Raw genomic sequence first — 24,802 nt, 5'->3', positions numbered from 1 at the left:
TCAAGTAGTCTGTAATCTAAGTTACTTTTTCAAGGAGTAATCAGTAATCTGATTAAAGTTACTTTTCAAAGTAACTATGCCATCACTGATTATAAGCCTGGCGGGCCTCCAGGCTTTACATGCCCCCCCACCAGGCTAAGCATAGTTTATTTTAAATACACCAATATAAAAAACTATTTTTTTATACTCCAGTAGCTGTGACAGCACTGACGGGTTAAGCTAGGTCTATAGTTGACGTGATGGACTGGGCGCAAGGTGGTGCGCACCACTTGCGTTGTCCTTCCTACCCGTTGACCTCACACGCTATTATTTCCAAATTCGGATCCCTGTTCATACACCTCCAAATTTTGGTAACTTTTACCATTTTCTTTTTTTTAACAAAACACAGAGGGCCCCAGCAGAGGACTGGCTTAGCATCCCTAGCACCGGGCCTAGCAGCTTTTCGAGGGGATACCCGGAGGAATGTTTTTTTCACATCTCCTGACTGATACCTTTTAATGGTTACATTATCATTATCTTTTGTAACCTCTCTGGAAACTATGGCATTAGGTAGTAGAGGATGCAAATGTCAAGCAAATATTTACTAGAATGGCCAAAGTTTATCTCTGATTCAACAGATTCATCAGAAATGGTGACAGGTGTAAACTGAATAAGCCCAAATGCAGAAGTTCAATCTAAAGGCCTTTCAAGAAGGGAGTTAGTTACAGGGTGTCCACACTTGCAGCGACGCTACAGCAGCTTTTTTATTATTCTTTGACTTTCTCCCCTTTACAGATTTTTTCCCCCCAGTTGAACTGTACTGGACATGTGTTGCATCAATCATGGGAGAGGTTTGGAAATTATTTATCAAGATCTCCAAACCTGGAATTTTAACAAGGTGGACTTTTGAGGCCCGCGGTACGTGGAGACTCCGCAGTGCATTTAGCAGCCCACAGTCGGACGCGGACGTTCAGGATCCATCGACGGACTGAATAAGAAGCAGAGCAGCAGGCGCACGGGAAATGTTTCCGCTGCGATGATCGCTGTTGTTCAAACCAACCCTCTTGCTGTATCTACAATCTATTCACACGGCGTTGTGCGCTCTCTCTTGCCTGATCTTCCTGACTCACTCGCTCTCTAATGTAATGCAAAATGCATGCTGCTCCACTTGCATTTTAAACACAATCGGCCCAATTCAGCGCAGCTCTCTCAAGATGAGCTCTAACCAGACTCTCCGTGCCATTTTGTTTCTTTACATGCGAGCGTGCCTTTCACTCATCCCACCCTCCACCCACCAAATAATACTTCAGGAGAAATTTTGAGGTTTACGCACAGATGGATGATCATTAAAAAAAAGAAAAGCAGAGCTTGCGAAGGGAGCTAGTGTCTCGAGTCGGCGCATGGCGTAACTCGTGTGCTACGTGCTCCGGGTTCAGATGGAGAAGAGCGAGCGTGCTGTATTTTGAAAACCAAAGAGCTGAGGGGCATGCTGTTTCATGTTGCTGCACTCTGTCAGATCGAAGAGGTGAGGAAGGGAAGGTGTGTGTGTTTGTGTTAGCGCTCGTGAAGGGAGGTGACACACATACAGTATATTCTTCCGGCTTTCTGGAAGGCCAGAGCTGAACGGCCCTCACAATGATTTTGTTTGTGAAGAAATAGGCTGGAGATTTGCCTGACAAAGAGTTGCCTGCTGCGTGCGACGCCACACACCGGCGGTCAGAGGCCTGCTGTTCTGATGTGCAAGCACAGGGCAAAAGTATTCATACCCCAGCTTTTCGGTGTTGCGGGGTTGTTTTTTTTTTAACACTTATTCGCAATGCAAACCGAAACGTCAGCACGCTTTATTGGAATTCTATGTGATTACATCAGAACAGAGGATTTGTTTTTATATTTAAACCTTAAAGTGTGAAGTGAATTTTTTTTGTTTTGTCACTTTATTTGTATTTCTATGTTGAGGAACGTCTCTCCCAGTTTTGGGTTTCTAGGCACCGACATCTTCGGCCATTCTTTTTACAATACATTATAAGCTCGGTGAAACTGGAAGGAAAACATCTGTGAACAGCAAATCTTTAAGTCATACTTCAGATTTTTCAATTCAGTCCCAAGACTTGAACTTTGACTGGGCCATTCTAACACATGGATAAGGTTTAATTAAAGCTCTGGCTGTATGACTGGTGTCCGGCTCTTTTCAGAGGAGAACAAGAAATAATTATTCGTAGTATTTTATCACTAATTTGTGATTTCACATCTATTTTATATTGTCATGGGAATGCATTTGGTTCAGTAATACAATTATTGAAGGCAAAGGTATATTTTGTATTCTACGTTCTCTACATTGTGTTCTACATACTATTTCTGATTAACAAAGACTCAGACCCCCAGATTCAAAGATTGAGGTCATACATAATTAGTCTTTACATAAAATCAATATGTGAAATGTATAGACTTTGTTCTTATGTTTTCATGACATTGTACGGTCATTAGGTCGTAGCATTCATTGCAATTGACATTATAAAATATTTAAAAAACACGAGTTAGGAAAAAAATATTTTTCACCTTTAAGAGGAGTAAAAATTAGTTAAACCAATATATTTTTTTTGGCTCACTAGAAAAAAAAAAATCAGGTTTGAAGTAAGATGACAGATGTGCAGCAACATTTAGTTAGTTAGCTCAGATGTGTCATGTAGTCATAGACATTAATTATTGAGGGTTTCCTGTTGCAGAACAGTTGGTGGTAATGTTGTCTTGCAGCGAGGTCCTAGGTTCAAATCCCAGCCTATATGGAGTTTGCATGTTCTCCCTGTGGATGTGTGGGTTCTCTCTGGCTTCCTCAGTTAAAAACTATGACTGTTAGATCAGCTAATCTGTCCAAGTTGAATATGCCCTGCTTTTTGGCCAGTGACTGTTGGACAAAAGGCACCAGCCAACCAGCAATCCTATGAGGACAGGCTGTATAGAGCAGTGGTTCCCAAAGATTTCCTGGGCCCCCAATTGGTTACAATAAAATCCCCCCCCAAAAAAAAAAAAAAGAATCAACAGGGCACACGCATCATTCAACCAGACATAAACCTACACACATATTTTGTTTTCAAACTCCATTGAAGTTTATTTCACAGTTCAGGTTGCAACAAAACACACTACAAACCATCTTTACAGGGAAACACTTTTGTGTAACCTTTTTTTCCCCCCCCCATTCATCCATACCGCTTCCTGCGCCACCCTGCAATGGCACGGCGCCCCCTGTAGGGGGTGCGCCCCACACTTTGGGAACCACTACTATAGACAATGGACGGATGGTTAGTTCTGACATTCAACTCTCTCACCTGAAGTCTGTAGAGTTACCATGGTATTCCTTGGTCTTTGTGATGCTTTTTGTTTCACTAATGTTCTCTAACAAGCCTCTGATATCTTAGAAATAGTTGGATTTAAAATGTATTTCAGTTACACACAGGAGGACGATATTCTGAATAGGTGAGTCCTGAAGGCTCCTGAAGATTTCATCTGTCGGTATCAAAACGCCGACGGCTAAGTACGAACTAGGTTAGATTGGTATTCATGAAAAAAATGTGAACGATGAAACATCATGATCCTTTCGGTACATAATTATGCGCTACATTTTGTTGGTTTCCAACAAACAAATCCCAATGGAAGACGTTGACGTTTGTAGTTGTCAGGTGGAAAGACACCCAATCCCAACTCTATCTTAGCAGAAGTTCCTCTTGCCCTCATGTCTTAAGATGATGACAGAAACTGGAACAGAATAAAGTAAAGTTTTCAAAAATGCAGCTCAGACTACAGGATGTCAAAGGGTTTCAAACATTGTAATCCCCTACCCGACACTGAAGCTGTGCTCCAGGGCCACAGAGGGAACGTTTACTGTTCGCCGTGCTCCGTGCCGTTTCGGAGCCCGTCTCTGAATGGTTTTCCTTGCCACAGTAGAACGGGGACAGCGAAGGCACAGATGGTAACAGATGGAGAGTCAGAAGTGCCCCCCCAGATATAAGGACTTGGCAACAGGGAAGTTTTTGTTGGGGATGCAAGCATCGAGGCAGGTTAACCTCGGAACCTTTCTGAGAGCGTCTCATGGTGTCCACACTGCCCCCCTTCTCCCCTCCCATCTGGCAGGACACGCCGCACACCATCCTATTTTAATTCATCAACATGAAAGCTGCGACGGTCACAATTATTTCCCGTATCTCAGCACACAGGATTTCATATTTCATGAAAGAAAAAAAAAAAAGAAAAGGGAAAAGCAACACAAGGTAAGCCCTATCGGAGCAGATGCCTATAAGACGCGGTAAAGAAAACGAATATCCGAGAATGGAAAATCTGTCCCCACCATCTGCCTCCTCCGTGTGCGCGGCGTAACTTGTAGGCCTCAGCAAACACACGCAAACGCATTTGCTGACACTAACAGCAGCTGATGTTCCCTCATTCAACCTCGCTGATGTTAAAAATGAAGCACAGTATCGAGGTTCTTGTGTTCCCAGCGATGGTTGAAGAAGTTCTGAGTTTGTAAAGGTGAGAACGGCAAGTAAATTCTCTTTGGAGTCTATCAAAATAAAAGTTCGGTATTGTGAACTTCTTAATAAACTCCTGCTGGTGAGACTGAGTGGTTTCCTGGAGTGTTTTTATCGTTTCTTTTCCTGTTTTCTTGTCCAGCCTTTCAGCTTAACCCAGGTTGAGCCGTTGTAAAGGCAACCCAGGCATTGATCAACGGATTTGCAGCAACACAAAGGATTCAGCAACATTAACTGTCCAGGTTGACGGAGCTCTTTGTATCTGTGTGGTTCAGTGAGTAAGAGTCTTGTCCTGAATAACTGGTGTTTGGGGGCATGAGGTTATTTTTTATGGTGTTTTCTGCAGCTGAGTATCATGCTCTGTGCTGACGGGTGTTGGTCGAGAGCGGGCTTTGGATAATAGCGCCGCAAGGCTGTTATTTTACCTGAATAAATGGTAGATAGTGAAGGAAACAGTTGGTAAAGGGTGTTTTGTTCATGTGTGGGGAAACTGGTGCTCCATGTCTGTTATAGCCGTGACCTTTCCACTTCAAACGCCTACAGGAAGGAACATCTTGCCTACGTTCAGGCCAGCTCTGATAGAAAAGTAAAGCTGCTCAAAAATCGATTAAAGCGTTCACATCAGCCTCTGAGACGTTTGGAACATGTCAGGCGTTTCACTTTGCTCCAGGTGTTTCAGTTGAAAAAGGTCACAAGGTTAAAATTAATGTAAATATCAATGCATATTTAAATGCTAAAGGGACAGTGACAGTTTAAAGGTAAAGAAAAAAAACATTTTCATTCTTGAAGAGGACATGCAAGGTTTTCGTGGAAAGGCACTAAACTCAGTTGGATCCAGCCATATTGTAAAGCGTTTGTTTCACTTTTCAATTTCCCTGCTATCATCCCGTCATACTGAAAAATACATTTTACTGAGGTCTGAACATGAGGAAACAAAGAGGCTGTCATAGAACATCAGGTTCGGACGCATTTTTAAAGTATGTGTTTGCTTCAAGGCACTCTTTCTGTGAATAGAACGCATGTACTGGGATCGAGAATGTGGAATTACCAATGTTCTGCTGCTTTGATGTCACTGTCTCATTTTATTTATTTAGTTATTCCAGTTTAGTTCTCTGTTTTGTTCATAATTTATCCCCAGGTGAATGATTCTGTTGCTGTGGAGCTCATGGAGGAAAATATTTCACCAGCCACAAAAACAATCCATCACCACCTGGCTTATCTGGTGACCAAATTATGGATGCAGGAGCTGACAAGGCTTTTGTTTTTTCTTGTTTCACATCTTCACATGCTACTGTAACAGAAAGCCATGGGGGAGGCTACAGTGCTAACGTATCAAACTCCATTGAATATGAAGGACGCCAGAAGACGAGAAGCTGCAGCGTCCTTTAATAGTCAGTTGTCCGAAAAACAACATGCCCTGTGCACCTCCTTCTGCCAAAGTTTGCACTTTTCAAAAGCAACACATCTAAAGTTGCTAATCCCGACTTGGACAGATTGCCATCATAAATCTTTGAGCATAAGCACCGGGGTGGTAATTTAGACATTACACTGACACATTTCGGTTGTCATTGGACTAACAGAGGAGAGCAGAGCAGGTACGAACAAGGTTTTTACTGCGTGACAAATGACTAGTGAATTAATCTGCCCTCTCCTGTCTTTGTGGTCTCAGCAATCAGAAATGCACGTGGCTCTACAAAGTCCCAGAGAAGTTGACGGGGCGTGATCAAAGCGTGCTCTGAAGCGGCGTGGATGGCACAAGCCTGTCCTTACACAGCAAATCGGCTCAAAAATTACCATCGTCCCTGAGGGTGGGTCTGGATTTTCATCATATTGTACCTCTGTGCCATGAAGGGATGGTTCACGATTTTTCAAACGCGGTGCTGTTGAAAGGTTGGAAGCGGTTCATGTCTGAACAACAGTAAATAAGAGTCTGAAGCAAATGGCTATTGCTTCAGAGAGGACAAACCAACTCTGTCATGTTGACAACGGCTTATCTACCGCATATAACCCATGACCCACTAACAACCTTTTAAAAGAATCCCACTTTATAAGTTCTGAATGCTCGCTTTAAAAGCAGAGCAGCAGAACACGAGGAAGGCGGACAGTCCCAACTTCAACAGGCAATGTAAAAAAAAAAAAAAAAAACAGGCTTTCATCTGACATGCTGCCTCAGTGTCTGGTCAGCTCGTTATCTCTGTCTTCCTCTGGTTTGCCCTTTTTTTCTCTTTTTTTTTAAACGTTTCTTGTGCACAGATTACAGTCGGAGAGCAACAGTTGCTATGGCGATAGTAAAGTCACACATGAAAGGAAGTCCTATGGACGTGCGGACCGACCGGCACTTTAGCTTTTACAGAGCAGACGTCGCCGCCGTGCGTCCCCGATGCGAGTGAGCGCGTCCAGCATCGCGTTAATGTGCCGCGTTCATCTCAGGCCCATTAGAACTGCATGAGAAGTAAAGAGAGGGAGGCGGAGGGGGGAAAGCAGCACATGATGCATTAGAGGATCCGACTGGAATCTATATTTAGCCATTAGCTGGAAACGCCATGAACAACAAAACTAACGTTAAATCCATCAGCTATCAGGACTGGACAATTACTCATAGCTGAGGAGTATGCTACTCTGTTCTAGCCTCTTTAAGGACGCTTTGTCAGGGACGGCTAAGCCAGGATTTTCTTTTCTTGGTCGGATGCCACAGTTATAATTTGTGTTGGATGGAAACTGAATAACATTTACACCCCACAGCTGGGGTATTTTTCCTTCCCCTAATCTCTACATTATGTCCGTCACTTATGTTTTCAGTAGAGATGCACCAATCCGATATTAATATCTGTGTTCGTTCTGATGTTGAAATAAAATCGGAACTACTGACTGACGTATTGAAAGTATTCATACCTGGATTTGAGCGTAAACCATAAAGGTCTGGTGGCGATGTTTAAGTATCAATCCGCAGATTTGTTACTGTCCCTGGCGAAGATGCGTTAATAGTCATCAGTTTTGCTACAATAGCAACATACACTAAAAACAGAGCACATTGTTTTGTGGTAAACAATAAATCCCGTTCTCAAAATTATTGCAACACTTAGAAGTACCTTTAAAACAAATGTGACAAAAAGTTTGGGTTTTTTTTTTTAGTTAAATTTCACATTTTAATTAATGGGGTTAGGGTTAGGAAACAGTAAGTTGTGGAATCCTACAACTTCCTGTTTCACCAGGTTGGCTAAAAATGTGACATAAACTCGAAGTCCAAGACTTTTGCCTGTTTGCCTCTTGTCCATAATCCATATCACATACGATAAGGAGCTTAAAAAATAAAGTTTACTGTTGCAGAAAAAAAGACACACCTTGGGGTCACCATAGCAACCATTTAAAGGCAATAGAACGCTACGTCGCAGTAAACTTTGCTAAACCTTCCTGGGATGATTCAATCTGATATGATTAGTATTGATGTTTTAAGCAGCTAACCCTTCGGATGTGTCTGTTGTGAAGCAAAAGATGATTATGTGGAAACCTCCTCATGCCCAAGCATGGCGGAGGATCTGTGATGCTTTGGGACTGTTTCACATTTCAACACCCTGTGACTCTTGTTAAAGTCTATGGCATCAGCGGTAGGCCTGTCACAACACCTATTTTTTGCTGGACGATAAATTGTCCCAGTAATTATCGCGATGAACGATAATATTGATGTTTTGAGACCATTTTTAAGTAATACATTGATGTAGAATGATTTAAAACCTTCGGCCAAATCAACACAAGTATGGGTTACCATAATTATCACTCTTCTATGGCCATCGCAGCCTCCAGACCGAGACAGTGTAGAAACATTGCAGCTTGAGCTGAAGACCGTGGATCAAAAGAGTAATCAAGTCTCCAATCCAGAGAGAAGATACAAAGAGGTCAAGGGTCAAACTCTCCAAATGTTCCAACCTGTTGACATGTAAAATGCTGCCTTTAAAGGCAAGAGGAGCTCTACAAGACATTCACAAAGGGCACCAATTATTGTGCAACAACTGAATTTGTTAAAATAGTTATTTTATTTTTTACATATCTTCATTGTGAAATTGTTCGCATTTTTGTAAGTTAACAGAATTTGTCTTTTGCCTGCTGCATTTGCGTCCGAATTTCTTCACAACATGACAAACATGTTTCTTTGAAATGGTCTCAAAACATCCACATTTATCATTTATCGCGATAATTCCTTGGGACGATTTATCATCCAGCAAAATTTGTTGTTGTGACAGGCTTACTGCTGTTAATAGTAAAAAAGATTACACTTTTCCTTGGCTTTGACACATTTAGACAATAGACGAGTCTAAATGTCACAATCTTTACCTTCTGTCTTTGGCACAGAAGAGCAACGGGACCCAACAACACTGAAGCTTCTTCAACTCCTATGTTTTACATGAACAAAAAAACAAAAACCTGCATCCCAGTGACTCAGCATGTGCAGAAAGAAAACATGTCTCACACTCTCAAACAAAGTCGCACAGCCAACTGGCACATGAGTTTTTAAAGACATTACTACCTTTCTATGGCTTTCCAACAACTCTCAACCATTTAGCAATATTCTTCTGCCGGCAGTTCAACCTGTTGAAGTTTTGGGAGTATACTTTCACTATTTTTAGATTTTTTAGATTGCTGCCTTTATTTGAAGAGACTAGCCTTGAGAGTTGTCACGAGGACGGGGAAGTCAGAAAGCATTAAGATGCACATTTACCTCAGGTTGGTTTTGGCTTCGTCCTCGATACATTTAGACAAGAGCAGAAACAAAACTTAGTATATCATGGCAAGGGGAAAAGCTATCCAAACCAATCTGATCGTATCTGAATAAGCAATTGCCCCCTAAGCGCAATAACTGATTGTTTCATCCTTGACAGCTGCCACCAACCCTTTTGAGATTAACTAGCCACAGATTTTGTCCACTTGTTTTCACAGATGTGTTTTAATTCAGCCACATTGGAGGATTTTAAAGCATGAACAGCCCATTTAAGGTCACGCCGCAGCATCGCCGTCGGATCCAATCCCAGCATCTCCAAGTCAATCAGAGGTGGGGTTGCTGGAGTCCTTTGCGCCGCTGCATAACCTCATTTGGACTCAAGGTCAAGGTCAAAAACTGATATCCAGACGTTTTTCATCTGGCTTTTCTGGTAGAGCACAAAATCCACGGCTCTGCCGAGTGCAGCGAGCGGTCCGAACCAGGTAAAGCAGCAGCCCGCTTCTGTGTAAGTGTTTCCCTGATTCTGCACATATGGCAGTAATCAGGCCTGGGTGTTATAAATGAAACTGATTAATTACGGTTTATTCATGACTAAACAAGAAGGGTGGTGTATTTCTAAACAGATAGATTTCCCGCCACTTGTTTTCAACATACGTTTGACGATCTGGAAAATGTAGTAGAGGGACTCGATTAGAATTTTTTAATAGAGTTAATTGCAGGGTCTGTAATTAACCACATTTTAATCAAAAACTACATATCAACGTAATAAGAAAAATTTTCAATTCAAAAACCCATTTTACTGCTAAATTATCTAATAAATATAGGAGTTCAACAGCAAATATATTTCTTGTTTTTAATCCATTACTTAGGTTATTCAACCATCAGATTGATGCAAAGTGCCATTCTACACAGATTTCAAGTGATTATTCATGGAACCTCTTTAAAAAAATCCTTTAGATATGTCAAGTTAGGACGCTGACGTTGGCGTCGGGGACATCCGCAACAAGTTTGGCATCGAAATGCTTTTTTTGGGCTTGAACTTGTTGTGCCAACTCCTTTTAGCACAGCTTGAAAACAACAATAGTTTTTTTTTCCAGTGTCCCGTCAGGTTGTCTTTTGCTGACCAAGAGAAATGGCTCCGTCGTCCGTCGTCCGTCGCTCGTGCGTCAGATTTACAGAAACGAGAGTATACAAAGGGTCTGGCTGGAATCATTGGATGTAAAAGAATAAATAAATAAAAGTCAATCAATTATTCAAATTATAATGCGTTAAAATCTGCGCAAGTAACCAAAACGGACATGTTAAAATCCTGGCCGTAGAAAAGTGACAAAAAGTCAAATCTATAAGGGGCAAACACTTTTTCACACCACTGTACGTTCCACATGCCAGACTTCATAGTGTCCTTCACAAATAAGACATCTAGAATCACCACGCGGCCGAACCCACATATCCATCTGCATACATATATTCTGCATGCAGACCCAATTCTACTCCATATAGATCTAAATCACCTCTTCAGTGCTTGTGACAGTTCCTGGACCATGTGATTAACATGTTAAAGGCAGAGGCTGATACTTTGTGCAGATAGTCCCTTCTCCTGAGCCGTCTGGCGGCTGCTCCCCCTCGCCCCGTCACCCCTCCCCACCTCTCCACTTAACTCAAATCGATGGGCCCTCCTCCAGCCGAGCCATTTATCAGAGCGATCCGACAGAACTCGTGAAACAGCCACCGAGGACCTGGCCCCCGCGACCTTGTTACTGCAAGCTCACAATAGCCGAAACCCACTGAACTAGCTGCAGCGGCTTTGTTGGTGGATGGAGAGACGAGGGGAAAAGACTGCAGGATGAAGAAGTGGAAGGCAAACGCTGGAGCTCCTGCTGGTTCAGTCGACCTCAAAGACAATCCCGCCTTCTGTAGCGCTCTGCGTCTTCCTGCTCAAAGCCAATCCAATCCCGGTTCAAGCTTTCAGCGCGCAGAGGATGCCTCTTCCAATCAGATCACTTATGCTGTTCGCCGCGGTGACATGGTATGAATTACCCTGTCTGTGACACCTGAATCACTGTGCCACCGAACCCTGGGGCTACATGGGGATGGCTGTTACTACATCTGGATCCCTGAGATGAGACACGAAGGCTCTCAGTGGACCTGACTGAGTGGCGGTTTCTTTTCCTCCTTGTCTGATGTTATTTAGCTCCATCTGTAACAAGGTGCAGGGTTTTCTTCACTGTCTGCCAGACTAGCAAAACCAGCCAGTTGATTACCGACCTGTTTCTATTCCTAATCGTTTTACACCCATCTGAAAAGAGCTCCCATAAGCTGAATATTTTTCATGCATTCACAGTCCAGACATTATTAATTGAGGAGATGAGACAAGTGGAGGAAAAAGATAAAAACTACATACCTCTTCAGGCCCTGGATGTCTGTTTTTAATTAGCAGTTTTTAACCACATTTTCACAACATAGACAGAAGGTATTAGATATGTTTCTACCCAATTGCCGTACGAGTTAGTTTCAAATATTGCATAGCAATCAGATGGAAACATAAGCTGCTTTTCCATTGACTATATAAAGGCGCAATTTTACATTTCAAAAATCAACTTGAAGGAAACACGTCCATTTTGGAAAAAAACTCGTTTTTTGATAAAAGGTTTTGGTGCTAGGAGGTGGGCTTTTTTTTTTTTTTGCCCATACTGAAATTGGTCTATTTCATAAAACTGCAACGGAAACACTTTTTTCACATCACCCCAGTCATATGCTCAACAACTGGCTGTTGCCACTGGTGCAAACCACAAAGACGACAACAGGTAGTGGTAGATGGATGATGGAGGATGATGGCGCGTAACGTTTTTAAATTACTTGAACATGCGTTTTTAATTTTGTTTCTTATTTAATGCAAACAAAGCAATTGTGAATTCATTTTTTTCTGACATTGGTGAAATACTGAAACTTTTGTAATGGAAATGTAGCTACAGTTACTGATTGGAAAAACATCACAATCTTGGGTTTCAGTGACAGGTCAGGAAAAGTCATTGGAAAAAAAAGTCACTTGTTTCCAGTCATAAGTCAATTTCTTGGTTCATCTCTAGTCATAATCGTGCGTGGGAAGACAAAACGTAGCCAAGACCTTTTCTTAATGCTTCACCCAATCAGGGCCTCTAATAATGCCTCAGTCCGTTTATCCATCTTATGCTTCATCATGTACTACTAAACCAGTGCTTCTCAATTCCAGTCCTCAGGCCCCCCTGCTCTGCATGTTTTAGATGTGGCTCTATTCCAGAACAGTTGATCCAAATGATTGCATGATCTCTTCTGCAGTCATCAAGTGCTGCAGAAGCCTGTTAATCAGCCACAGATTCAATCCAGGTGTGTGACAGAAGGGGAACACCTAAAACATGCAGGGCAGAGGGGGCCTGAGGACCGGAATTGAGAAACACTTCACTAAACAGACACCATCTTGTCAACGAAACTTAAAAATTGCTCTGTTGGAACTGAACGTACCTCTGATCCTCCTGGACTCCTTTCGCTGGCTGGTTTTGACACCCGACTGGACCTCGGCCTCTGCTGACATCCTCCACCGCTGAGTCCCTTGTCCTGCTCACAGCAGATCAACCATGAGTTTAGCAGCGCACTCGCTGACCCCCCTCGATCTCCCAGTGTTCGATTCGCCCTCCGTCAGCTCTCCGTGTCTCTCACAGCGGCTCTTTGGTACGGATAATCTCAGTCAAATCCATGGCGACGTGTCTGATACTCCTCAACAAATAAAGATCCGGCGTCAATAGATGCGCCCCTTCACTGCTGGTCCGCGGCGTTTGAGCGACGCCAGGCAAAACATCGAAGAACCGATTGAATTATGAGCCGAACGATCCTCTGGAGGGGCGGCTTCAGATCAGATTTGACATCCTCCGGAGTGCACCCGAGTTCTCACAGTGAAGGTCAAGTATCACATGGTTTCCACTGTTGCTCTTTACGAAGGTTCACCTATTGCTCAGGAGCAATCCCCCTGGGGGAGACTTGCAACACTGACTGAATCAAATATTGTTCTTCAGAATAGGTCAGAAGTGGATATTATTCTTTGTTGGAGCACTTCAGATGTGGGTTAGCAGCCCATCACAGTCTGTAGCTCTCAGCACTGCAAGGCAAGGAGACAGAGATAACAAATGTTAAGCTACAGGTGGTTAAAAATTAAAATGACACGTGCTCCCTTGTTCACTCATTACAGTACTCGCGTATAAAATGGCGGGCAGCAATTTAACAAATCAACAAAGATGTTATTATCTCTTCTTGATCATCAATCCTTAATGAGCGTGCAGCTAATGCTCGCTGCTGTAGCGGCCACCCATGAAGAAGACCTCTGGTGAAATATTTAACAGTCTCACTTTATGTACTGCTCATGAGTAAATACAGAACAGCAAACCATGACCGGCGCTGCTGTTGCACGCAAAGCAAATTTTCGGAGGATGGACTGCTAATGGGTCCAACAGCAGGAGAGGAGGGGAGAGGCTGTTTCAAAGCAAACGGTGGCGGCGCCACTCCTGGCACCGTGAACTGGAAACCCCCGCATTGTTTTTTAATGCCCTTGAATCATCCGCCGCTGACACGGGCCAAGCCGTGCCAAGTTGGCACGGCGGCTGCCGCGGCTTCGGTTGGCGAGTTGAGGTGCCATTGTCGGGGAAAGAGAGGACAGAAAAGAAACTGGGCACTGGGAGTAGCAGGGAGTACACTGTCATGTCTGACATTGTGTGACATTGTTGGAAGTTTGTTTCCAAGGGGGACCCTTGTCAGTTTCCCCCCAGAAAGACTTTTGTAAACGGCCACGACAGGAAGGAGAGCTACCGGGGAAACTGAAAGCACCAACTAGCGGTGTATCAGGAGACCTTTCATTCAATCATGGACAAAAGATTATAAAAGTCAACACTTCTAATGTCAAACTAGTCTGAAAGTAAAATTCAAGTCAAAAACAAGTAATTACTGCAAAAACACCAAGTAGTTTTGGTCTAGTTTCTAGTGCAATATATTAGTATAGCTGAAATAAGACAAAACAAAGTACTATTTCCATTAGCAGCTTATTTCACTTATAGCATGGGAAAATGATTTTTCCAATGTCAATCTGTCAATGGAACTAGTACTTCTTCATCAATGTAAAGGAATTATTGACTTAAAACAAGCTGCTATATCTTGCTGAAAAGTTACCCATGAGTTAGTTTTGCGTTATTTCAAGTGTACTAAGATATTTGCACTGGATCGTCCAAATATTTTGTCCTTTTTTAAATCAGAAGTGATATAAAAAGGACAGTGAGGGAAGTGAAAGAAATTTTCAATGAGAACTGGATGTGTTTTACATGCAACAACAATTTCCTGTATTGCTTTTATGTCTGAACAATGAAGTCGAGCAAAATTATATATAGAAAAACATCATCCTGGCCTAGCTGAAATCTCCAATAACCATGCTGTTATCTGATGAACTCTGAACTGAACATGAGCTTTCGGGCCACAATTCTAATTCTAAATCCAGCATCATATTTACAAATGATGACGGTGCCACAACCACAACCCTTCATTTAAAATACCAACAAAGGTTTGGGCGCATTTGTAATGGCCGACTTGGGTCAACAAGGATTGTAGATAAAGTTTTGGAACGAGGTTGACATGATTTGTGCATGTGAAGAGGAAGGATAGTGAACATATTGGACAAAATGAAGAGAGCTCTAGGATGATGTGAAAAAGAAGATGAGCCGGTGAGACAAAGAGGGACGCGAGATGAAACCCGTTGAGGCGACCCACAAAGCGACCGGCTGAACAACGAAGAAAAGAAGTGAACTGTTTTGCTCAGACATGTTCCATTTCCTCCGTCAACAGCTGGTAACCGAGGATGACTCATCACCACGAGTCACAGTTCGCATTCGTCCGACTATAGTGTCCCAGTCCGTGTCCGCTCATAAGTCTGATAATGTCACCCAGGTCCAGCGGCGAAGGAGCAGTCTACGCCGAGAGTCCGTCCTGGCAGACGAGGCATTGGCGTGTCGGCGGACGGAGAGGTATTCTCCGTGTCACAAAGAACCTTATCAGAATGTAATTTTCATTACCAATGAGAGATATGCCTCATTGTATTAGAGCGAAGAGCGACTTAATGTGATGTATGGCTGCTTTTCAGAGCCAATGCTATCTAGGTCACCCAGACTCCCCAGTCTGCTCCGTGTTCTAACAGCTCCCACTGTCGAGCAGGATTTGGGTCAGAGTTAACGAGCATCACTCATTTTTCCAGCTTACTCTCAACTGTTAGGGGATGTCAAAAGAACACCCCCCGCCCCCAACCCTGCTGCAAAAGTGGCCATTTATTTATTTATTTATTCTCTCTCACTTTGGCACCTCCTCTGTGAAGTGCAAAGGAAGCCCTCCTCGAGCAAAGCCGGTTTCGCTTCGCCTGGATATCCTCCGCTTCCTGCCGTCAGGGCCCGTTTCTGTTTTCATCTCCGTCTGCCAGAGAGTCTGAGACGATACTCGGAGTTGTTTGCTTTCTGATTCACTTAGAGTTCCTTCCCCCTGCACACAGTTTACCGAACAAAAACAGGCATTTTGTATCTTTAACCTGACGTGCGTCTTCCCAGCCGCTGAGCGCATCAATCACTCTTGAGCACAAAGAGAGGGAACTTTTTTCACCAGCCAGGATTGTTCGGTGAGGGAGCGATTATGTCATTAACGTACACGCCATTCAATCAGGAATTTGCTTGACACGATGATTTTTGTTTGCGATTAAATAAAAACTGAGATTCCCCCCCCCTCCCCGCTTTGATTTACGTTGCCGAGAAACAAAAGCGGATAATTAATGTCAATTATCTCCCTCCGGATGTCTCTGTGGATAGAGATAACTCATTAAGTGTGATCAGTTTTTCAATCATTTTTTTACTGCCTTCGTGATATAATGGGCAATCAACTGAGCGCGAGTTGATTCTTTTCTTAAATTCTTTTCTTTCTTCAAATCAGATCATTCCGGAGTTTCTCCTTTCAAGCTGTGGCGTCGCGGCACAGTGACATCTCCTCCAGAGGCTGATTTTTAATAGACCCCACAATCAGCCTCATATTGTGAAACAAGCAAGCCTCGGTGCATCCTGCCACTGATGAGCAACAAAAGGTTGAACAGCCATCTATCACTGGATATGGCCAATTAAACCTCCGTTCACCGTGGACGCTTCAGGCCTGCGGATCACACACACACACGCGCTCTCCTGTTAGAGAATAAAGGAAGCCCGCTCTCTCCCAAGGATCTTTCCTGCCTTCCACTCCAAGGGTGGCGTGGCCCCCGGGAAGCTGCTGGAGCGTTTTGCTCGACCGATAGACCGGCTCTGGCACCTCGCGCTGGTCATCTTCGTTACAAAATGCCTCCCAGCTCATGGACTGGGACAGTTCTGTCACAACCTGGCCCATCTCCGAGGTATAGCCGGCCTTGTTCCCTAGAGTCACCCGCGGTGGCAATCAGCTGCGTCCGTCAATAGAAGCAGCTTTTCATCTGCGCTGTTGTGGAATAATTAATTTGGACCCTTATATTCTACTCTGCATCAGCTTTTATCAGCCTCACAATCAAGGATAAGTTCAAGTCACTTGTAAGCGGCCTTACACGCGTCTAATTGCCATTAAATCCATGATAAGGTTAACGTGCCTTCGTTGGGCTAATTAGATTCCTGACTACAGTAGAGTGTGGTTGACTGGCATGAAGCTCTTTGTGCTAATACATCATTCTGTTAGAACGAGAATCTACACTGCTTTCGGCATTCAGCTCTCATTTTACTGATACCCTTAAATAAAATCGAGTGCAACCAATTGTCCTAGAAGTCGAGAAGCCAAGACATGGTCGTCCACCCAAACTGGACGAAGCTGTTGTAAAAGGTTTATAATAGAATATATTGATACAGGTAATAATGCTCTCAAATATGTCAGCAAATATGGAAGAAATGGCAAGAAGAACATCAGATGTTTAGATTCAGACTCTTTTATACAAATTATGTGTTGGGGTGTGATTGGGTCTACATACAGCTTTAATTGTCGTTTGCTGCTGTGGTTTCTTGGTTTTGTTTTTTTTCCTCTTTCTGCAGGTTTAGAGGCAGACTGGTCTTGTGCTCCCTCTATGCTTCTCTCGTCTACTCCCATCCTCTTCTTTCCCCTTCTCGCCACCTTTCTTCCTTTAATTTCTGTTGCTCCACTTGCAAGCGCTGCGTGTAAATCGGGGACGCTGTCGCTACCATGTTTTACCGTTGTAAAACACGATAAAGTAGCATAATACTGTCGGGATGTTTTACACCAGCTGGCACAGAAAAGCTGTTGGAGACTTAAAACTCCGGCGACTGTTCACAATCCAGCAGGACAACCTCCTCAAACATACCAACAACATATAAAAGATTGGTTTAGATGCAACCATATTTATGTGCTAGGACGGTCCAGTCAAAGTCCAGGCCTGAATCATATGGGATATATGTAGACATATATGGCTTAAAATGACGTTGACAGATGTTCTCTGTACCTTAATCTCAGTCGGGTTGGACAGCTACATGCCACACTTTTAAGCCGTTACATGTAAAACAGTTTGAAAATCAAGTATTTTTTTTCTTCCACGTCACGATTATGTGCTGTTTTGTGTAAAGTTTGTGGCTGCATCCTAACAAAAAGCGGAACAAGTTTAACGGGTATATCTCGTCTCTCCAGTACAGACCAGAAAGCAGTGAAATTCTTTCAAAGTTTTATATCAAACATTTGATTTCGGGGTCAATGCTGACGCTGAAATGTTGTAGACGAGTAGCAACCTCTCTTTCTCCTGGTACTCCTGTGAGAACTGCTGAGGTCGTTCATGCGCGCCCCGTTTGGGTCCGCCTCATTCCGACAAGATGGTGGACCTTTGACGGTGGAACAGTCAAGTGTACAATCATGAAAGGTGAAGAAAAAGGAAAACAAAACAAAAAAAAAACATACAGTAAAACTTAACTGTATGCACTGGAAGCACTCATTTGAGTCGAAAACAGCGCCCCTCGTTGTTTCAGGTTCACTGAGTGCAGCTGGGCAACTAAATAAGCAACGCCACACAGTTGCTTTGCTGCGCTGATTTATGTCAGCACAGGCCTGGGAGCTGTGCACCCGGTTAGGATCGTCTTTAACATGGCAGCCCCTCACCGCCCTCTGAAGTGCTGCTGCAGCAGCGCTTACCCAGATCAGCTGCAGGATAATCAGCACCTATTCATGCTGAAGCAAAAACCGGGGATAAGTAAGTTTTTTTTTTTCCCTCGGCTATATGACAGATATGAAGAGCTACGTTCCCTTTAGAGGCCTCGAGACACAAATAATGCAGCTTGTGTTGGAAGTTTGTATTGGACAGACTATAACAGACGTATTCAGGCTAATCTAGTGTCACCAGCTCCCTATGGTAGAAGCGCACAGCGGTGTGACAAGAGGACCGCGCTTACAGCAGCGTTTCTAAGGGCTTCAACTCAAATTTAAGACTTTTAAAGACCATCGTGAACGAAATTTAAGACCTGCTAAGACTAGCGCTTGACCTCGGTGTTTAAAATCCACTCAACCCCTAACTTCAGAGTTTGTATCTCACCAAATGCTGCCTTGAGACCAGCGCTAGTGGAAACGGCGGCGACCGTTTTCTGGTGAGCTTTGTTGTCACCACATCAAAACTTTGACATCTCAGGTGTTTGTTTGTGTCTCTTGTTTGTTTGCAGCTTTGCGCTTCCAAGATTTTTTGAGTAAAATGCAAGTAGCACCGTTGGCAACAGGAGTGAGCCAGTGACGAAGACGAACCTTTCCAGCGAACTGGCGCTAAATTTAAAAAGTTTCCTAAGCCATTAAAAATGTATTTAAAAAACTTGCTAGCTAAAGAAAAAAAAGAAAAAATTTACAATGATTTCACTTTTTGGCTATCTAGCTGTTTACATCTGACACCAACTAACTAGTTGCTAATATACCCTTGCTAGCTTGCTAGCTACTGCTACTCTAGCTAGATATATTGCTAGCTAGGGTAAGCAGTCTACTCTTGCTACTCTACAGTAGATTGTAGTTTATCAGCAGCTAGTTACTTGTAGCCTCAAGGGACTCAAATCACAGATGACATCTGCACATGACTCAGACTTCTGCGTGACAGAATAGTCCCACAAGTAGACAAGTAAGCCTTTTATGCACAAAATGCACGTTTCATCGTACAGCCAATTCAAAAAAAAATTTTTTTATCCCATGACAAATATAAAAAAACTAGCCAGCTAAATAAATAATTTTTTTAAAAATCACAAAAAAAACTAACTTTTTAGCTAGCTAGCTTTTTTACATTTGACACGGACTCACTAGCTGAATAACTGATTAACTAGCTGTTAATATACCCTTGCTAGTTATTGCTAACCCAGTTGGCTATATTCATAGCTAGGGTAGCAATATACAGTACTCTTGCTACTCTAGCCAGTAAGGGTATATTAGTAGTCAAATTTAGCCTCAACTGACCTAAATCACAAAAGACATCTGCACACGTGACAGAAAAGTCTTGCGATAATAACAGATAGAAATCGAGCTTGACCCTGTAAGATTAAACAGTCCAGCCATGACAAATGTTTTTTTGAACAAATTTGACATTTTAAACCCTTAATTTTAGAAGAATTTTACCAGAATTTAAGACTTTTTAAAGACACCCTGTACAATCTGTCGTTCTATTCGTCTAATAACACCCATCGTGTGCTGGAGGTCCGGAGAACCGGCTCCTGGAACCGTCTTACAGCACTTAATTGGCATGGCCTGGCTTTCCAGAACACCTCTGGCGATACTCTGCTGCTGCTCCCCCTCCCCCGAGGAGTCTTTAATTTGCTGCTGATTTGGTTTGTTGTTGTGCCGCGTCTCGGTGTCTGAACAGTGTGTCAAACAGCCTATTCACCGCACTGGGATGGTGTCAGAGAGAGAACTGGGTGGGCTCCAGCAGGCCGGGCAAACACTTCACGGCCAAATCTTTCTCCGTCTCTGCTGCTCTCTTTTTGATTCGCTCTAAACAAATCGGTCCTAATGCTGCATTTTTTTTCCCCCTTTTGTTTTTACCATTTTTTTCTCTCACTCCTTCTGCCTTTTGTTCTTATTTGTCCTATTTTTCCTTTTTTTTCTCCCTCTCTTCTAGCATAATGCTGTGAATAAAAAAAAGGCTGAAGCATGTTTTCTTTTGCTGCCATCCCACCTCTGCCTTCATTATTGAGCAACAAAGAACTGCAATCACAAGGGCTCGGTCATTATTTCATGCAAAGAGTAATTAATGAGACAATTAGGGCTTTTCCCCCCCTTCTCTCTCTGTTCTCTCGTAACTAAATAAATAGCCAAAAGGTGTCCTCTTTAATCGCACGCGAGTCATGGACAAAATAGACACACAAGCAGTTTTCTTCATTGAACTCGACAGCAAACAGCTGTTTTTAATGTTGTTTCGACTTTTTGTGCCACCCAAAAATTGAAAAGAAAACTCACAAATTTGACTCAGGAACGCTGTAGACAGGGAACGTGACTACAGAGACTTTGTGTTGTTGAGATAAAAGTCAGCATGATCAAAACTGGTGAGCACAAAAACATTACCTGAAGTCTGCGAAGCTGCACCAACGAAGCAGAGGGGAAGCACCACCACGGAAACTTTTTGTTTATCTACCTTTTCCGTCACACTGCGACGCCGAAACGCATCAAACGCGCGAAGCTGAAGGACGGTTTCACTTAATGAGCGGTTTACAATAGAGTGCTGTGCTCTGGGTTTTGAAGCTTCTTTGTTTGGCACAACAAAAAAAAAAAGTCTAAAATGAGACATGTCCTTGCTGGGTTTCTGTTTTATCAGCTGCCTAGTATGTGGGGATGGAGGAGAAACTCAAAAGATTTGGTATAAGCTACAGAAGCCTCTAAAGCATCAGTGATCATTTTGCTTTAGATGAACTTGGCCAATGCAGCAATATTAATATCAAATATCGATATCGGTCAAAATTTTCATATTGCCGCATGCCTATTTAAAAGCTGCAAAATTTCAATGCAAAAGTGGACAAACTAAGAAAAAGACAAACAAACAAATGCCGATTAATTACTGCATATGTCGTGCTACCACAGGTCACTTTGGAGAAAATAAACCTCAAAGCAAGAAAACGTCATGTACCGGATAAATTTTTTTAAAGAAGTGCTTTGATAAGTGACTCATTAACAGAATAATCATTTTTCTAAGTAGACCAATGAATCCTTTTTGTATGAATTTAATCAAACTTAGAAAACTTCACCTGGTATCTTCCAAATGACCTGACGCACACGGCTAGAGTTAAAATGAAATGGTTTAGATTGGGGGGGGAAATTAGAATGGCCTAGTCAAAGTCCAGAACTACATAAAGTTGGGGAATTTATGGTGACAAATTGTGTTTACAGACCAAGAACTTTTTTCAGGACACTGTAATTTTAACAAACAACTTGACATTAGAGGTGGCGGATCGGTCAGAAAGATCGATAATATCGATACCAAGTCGGTATCGGATCAATACTAGTGTGGTAAGATCACAACTTTAGCTTCATATTGTCTCTTCAAATCTTTTTCTTTTTTTTTTGCGTCGTAGTTTCTCGACTCTGCCTTAGGAAAAGATTTGTTGATTTGCTCTCAAATTATTTTTTTCACTTTATTTTGAAAACAATGCACACGAATTATGTTAATATGTCAAAGTATTTTGTACAAACCTAGAAACTTTGAGGTTTGAACACGGGAAAAAGGATAAATGACCTTCAGGTCAGAAGTTTGAATATGTCTCAAACTTAAATAAAAAAGCATCGGTGTCAGCGATACAGGCCGGATATTTACTTGGTATCGGGTCGAAAGCAAAATGTGAAGTTTTGCACATTTATTTCTTAATAATTACAACCTGATACTAATCCAAGCGGGTTAGTAAAACTGGGCTGCTGGATTTATTTGGTGACTGAAAGCTGAATGTCTGGCTCCAAATCAAATAAATGGAAACTTGATGGATAAACAGTTTTTCCGTAATGTGGGTCTGAAGGCAGTAACACAACTTTATATTTTTCTACTAAAAGAATAAGTTGCTAGGATTTGGATTTGGAAAATCTTCCTTGTTTTTGGGGGGGTTTGTTGCAGCGATAGAAGTCCTCATTTATTTAAGGTGTCCAACCAGAACGCCTGACAAAAAAAAAAGCGAGCAACATCGCTCAAAGAAAAACTTGTCGAACACACGTTGCTGCGGAGCTGCTTGTGCGTTTTCACGACTCCATTGTTTTGTTTTTGTTTTGTTCTTTTCGCGGGTGGCTCTGCGCACAGGAAGAAATGAAATAATTTACACAGGCGCTTTCGTTACCTTTCCGTTCAGCGGCATTTTGAGTTGATTTGATTTTGTTTTTGCCGCACCGTTATTCCCACAAAGTGCCTTTATTTTTTTTCGTACATTTTCTCCTGAGAGAAGCTTTGATGTTGCTCATTTTCTTCCGCTGGAAACCGTCAGTTTTTTTTTTTTTGTTTTGTTTTTGTTTTCGTGAAACAAAAACCCACTTTAAAACACGCTTAGAGGAACACACAAACACAAAGCACACGCTAACCGTCTGCTCCCCTGGTGACAATCCAGTGTGTGAGCTTGTAATTAGTGAGCGTCCCACCACACCTCAACTTCTCTCATTAATCTCACATGAGTGATTAGGCTGCCGCGACGTATGGAACCGCGGGAGGTGTGAATCTGGGTGTGAAACTGTTGTCATCTCATATGTTATCGCACTCTTGGGATTGTCGCCGAGCGGAGGGTTCAAACCGCGGCAGGCACAGCCCATTGGCACCTAATCATGCCGCTAATGATAAGTGATACACTCGCCTCCTTCTCATTACAACGGCGTCGCAAGGTCAGGGTCTGGCGCAGCTCCCGCCGCTCCCTCTGTTTTCACTTGTTTTTGTATAAACCCGGAACGGAGGCTGGATGAAAGTTCCCCTACCCCCCGGAGTGAGGCCCTCTGAATGTGACACTTGACGGCTGATTAAAGCAAAGTGTCGGGGGTAGCCTCCGACTGCGACGCTCTGATGAAAAGTGATCTGAAGGGTCTCGTCAGAAGACGTCATGCTGACCGCTTGCCGCCGCTGTGCCAGATGCTTGTTGTTCGACGCAGCTCGGCATCAAAACTACGGCGGCGCTCTTCCCTGCTGGTGCCGCGCGGCGAAGACGCAAACCGGGGTAATTAGGAAGCGAGCAAAGGCCCGAACCGGAGCAGAGCTTTAGGCCTGCTAAGCGACATTGGGAGCAACCGCAAACTTCAGGGTATGTTATTGAGACTTTATGTAAACCCCCACAAAAAGTTACATTTTAGACTCCAGAGCTTTTTGTTTCAGATGTTTGCTGTGTTGCAAACTGCGTATAGAAGTTTTTATGGCTTTGTTTCACCAGTAGCTTTAATTCTTCTTAGTCTTACGTGACGATGGGATGTATGACTAACAGTTGTCCTGCTGACCGATTCGCCTACCTAAATGGTAAATCTCTTGTACTCGTCCAGCCCTTTATCTAGTTTAGAAGACCCCAACGCGCTTCACACTGCATTCAGCCATTCACCCGTTCACGCACACCCCTTCACACACCGATGGTGCCAAGCTACTGGACTGCAGCCACAGCTGCCCTGGGGCAATCTGACAAAGGTGAGTCATGAGTGCCACTACTAGTCAAGGCAGTGAATTGTCTTGTCCAAAGACAAAACGACAGATGGACAGAGTGGGATTCGAACCAGCAACCCACCAGTTACAACACACACTCCTACCACCACCACAAAGTAGGATCTCTGCAGCTCCTCCAAAGTTACCATGTTGGCTGGTGCTTTGATTTATCATCTCCTAGCTTGACTAGATGAGATGAACTGGGGCGATGGTGGTGGGAATTCATCCCCTAGTTGCTGGGTTGCTGGTTTGAATCCCGCTCTGTCTGTCTCCTTTGTTGTGTCCTTGGTCAAGACACTTCACCTGCTTTGCCTGACCTATGACCTGTCGTCACCGGGTTTTACCATCTTTGATCTTCTTCATACCGGACCCCAGTTTGCCCTGGGTCAACGTGAAGCTGTTTTGTTTTTTTGCAATACACTTTATATATTTTGTGTTTACAATCACATGCAATCCTGATGGAATGAATCACATCTTGTTTAATTTAAAAAATAATAATAATCAAAAGCTAGTTTAGCTAGTTTTTTCTTTTCTTTTCTTTTTTTAAATGAGGTAAATTCAAAACATAAATCCAAACCAAATCATTTCCTTCTTGATTAAATCTTAAGATGGGCTCCCTTTGGAACTGCATGGTATTGATGAACAAAGCTGGCTTGTGAAATAAGGCCCCGGGGCCCCATCCTTTGGCAGAGCGAGAGGGATAATTCTTTGCCCCCGGGGTATCGGAGCAAGATAATCCACCCTTTGCCCAGGGATTACTTTTCCTTCCATTCGATTTATGATCTGCGCATGTGACGTGTCTCAACTTGATGCACTGCTTCAAAGCAAACATTCTGGTGCCATTTCTGCAAACGGATCAGTAAATAAATGTACCAGGAAATGTATGTCTTTGAAAGCGCTTTATAAATAAAGTTATTATTACTTTTGTTA

The 24,802-nt window shown here is 42.9% G+C and overlaps 1 protein-coding gene across 2 annotated transcripts in view; it reads right to left on the bottom strand.

Moving 5' to 3' along the window:
* Positions 1 to 24,802, bottom strand: part of LOC114145903 (disabled homolog 1-like) — a 66,592-nt gene that overhangs the window by 29,331 nt on the left and 12,459 nt on the right. For both annotated transcript variants that reach the window (XM_028019575.1, XM_028019574.1), the window contains exon 2: positions 12,712 to 13,342. In XM_028019575.1, the coding sequence (XP_027875376.1) occupies positions 12,712 to 12,781 (70 nt within the window). In that variant the 5' untranslated portion in view covers positions 12,782 to 13,342. The remainder of the gene's footprint in view (positions 1 to 12,711; positions 13,343 to 24,802) is intronic.

This window comes from Xiphophorus couchianus, chromosome 6 (genome assembly GCF_001444195.1).
Source record: "Xiphophorus couchianus chromosome 6, X_couchianus-1.0, whole genome shotgun sequence".
Taxonomy (NCBI): domain Eukaryota; kingdom Metazoa; phylum Chordata; class Actinopteri; order Cyprinodontiformes; family Poeciliidae; genus Xiphophorus; species Xiphophorus couchianus.
The sequence above is the reverse complement of the archived record's forward strand: the minus strand, read 5'-3'. Positions and strand labels throughout refer to the sequence as shown.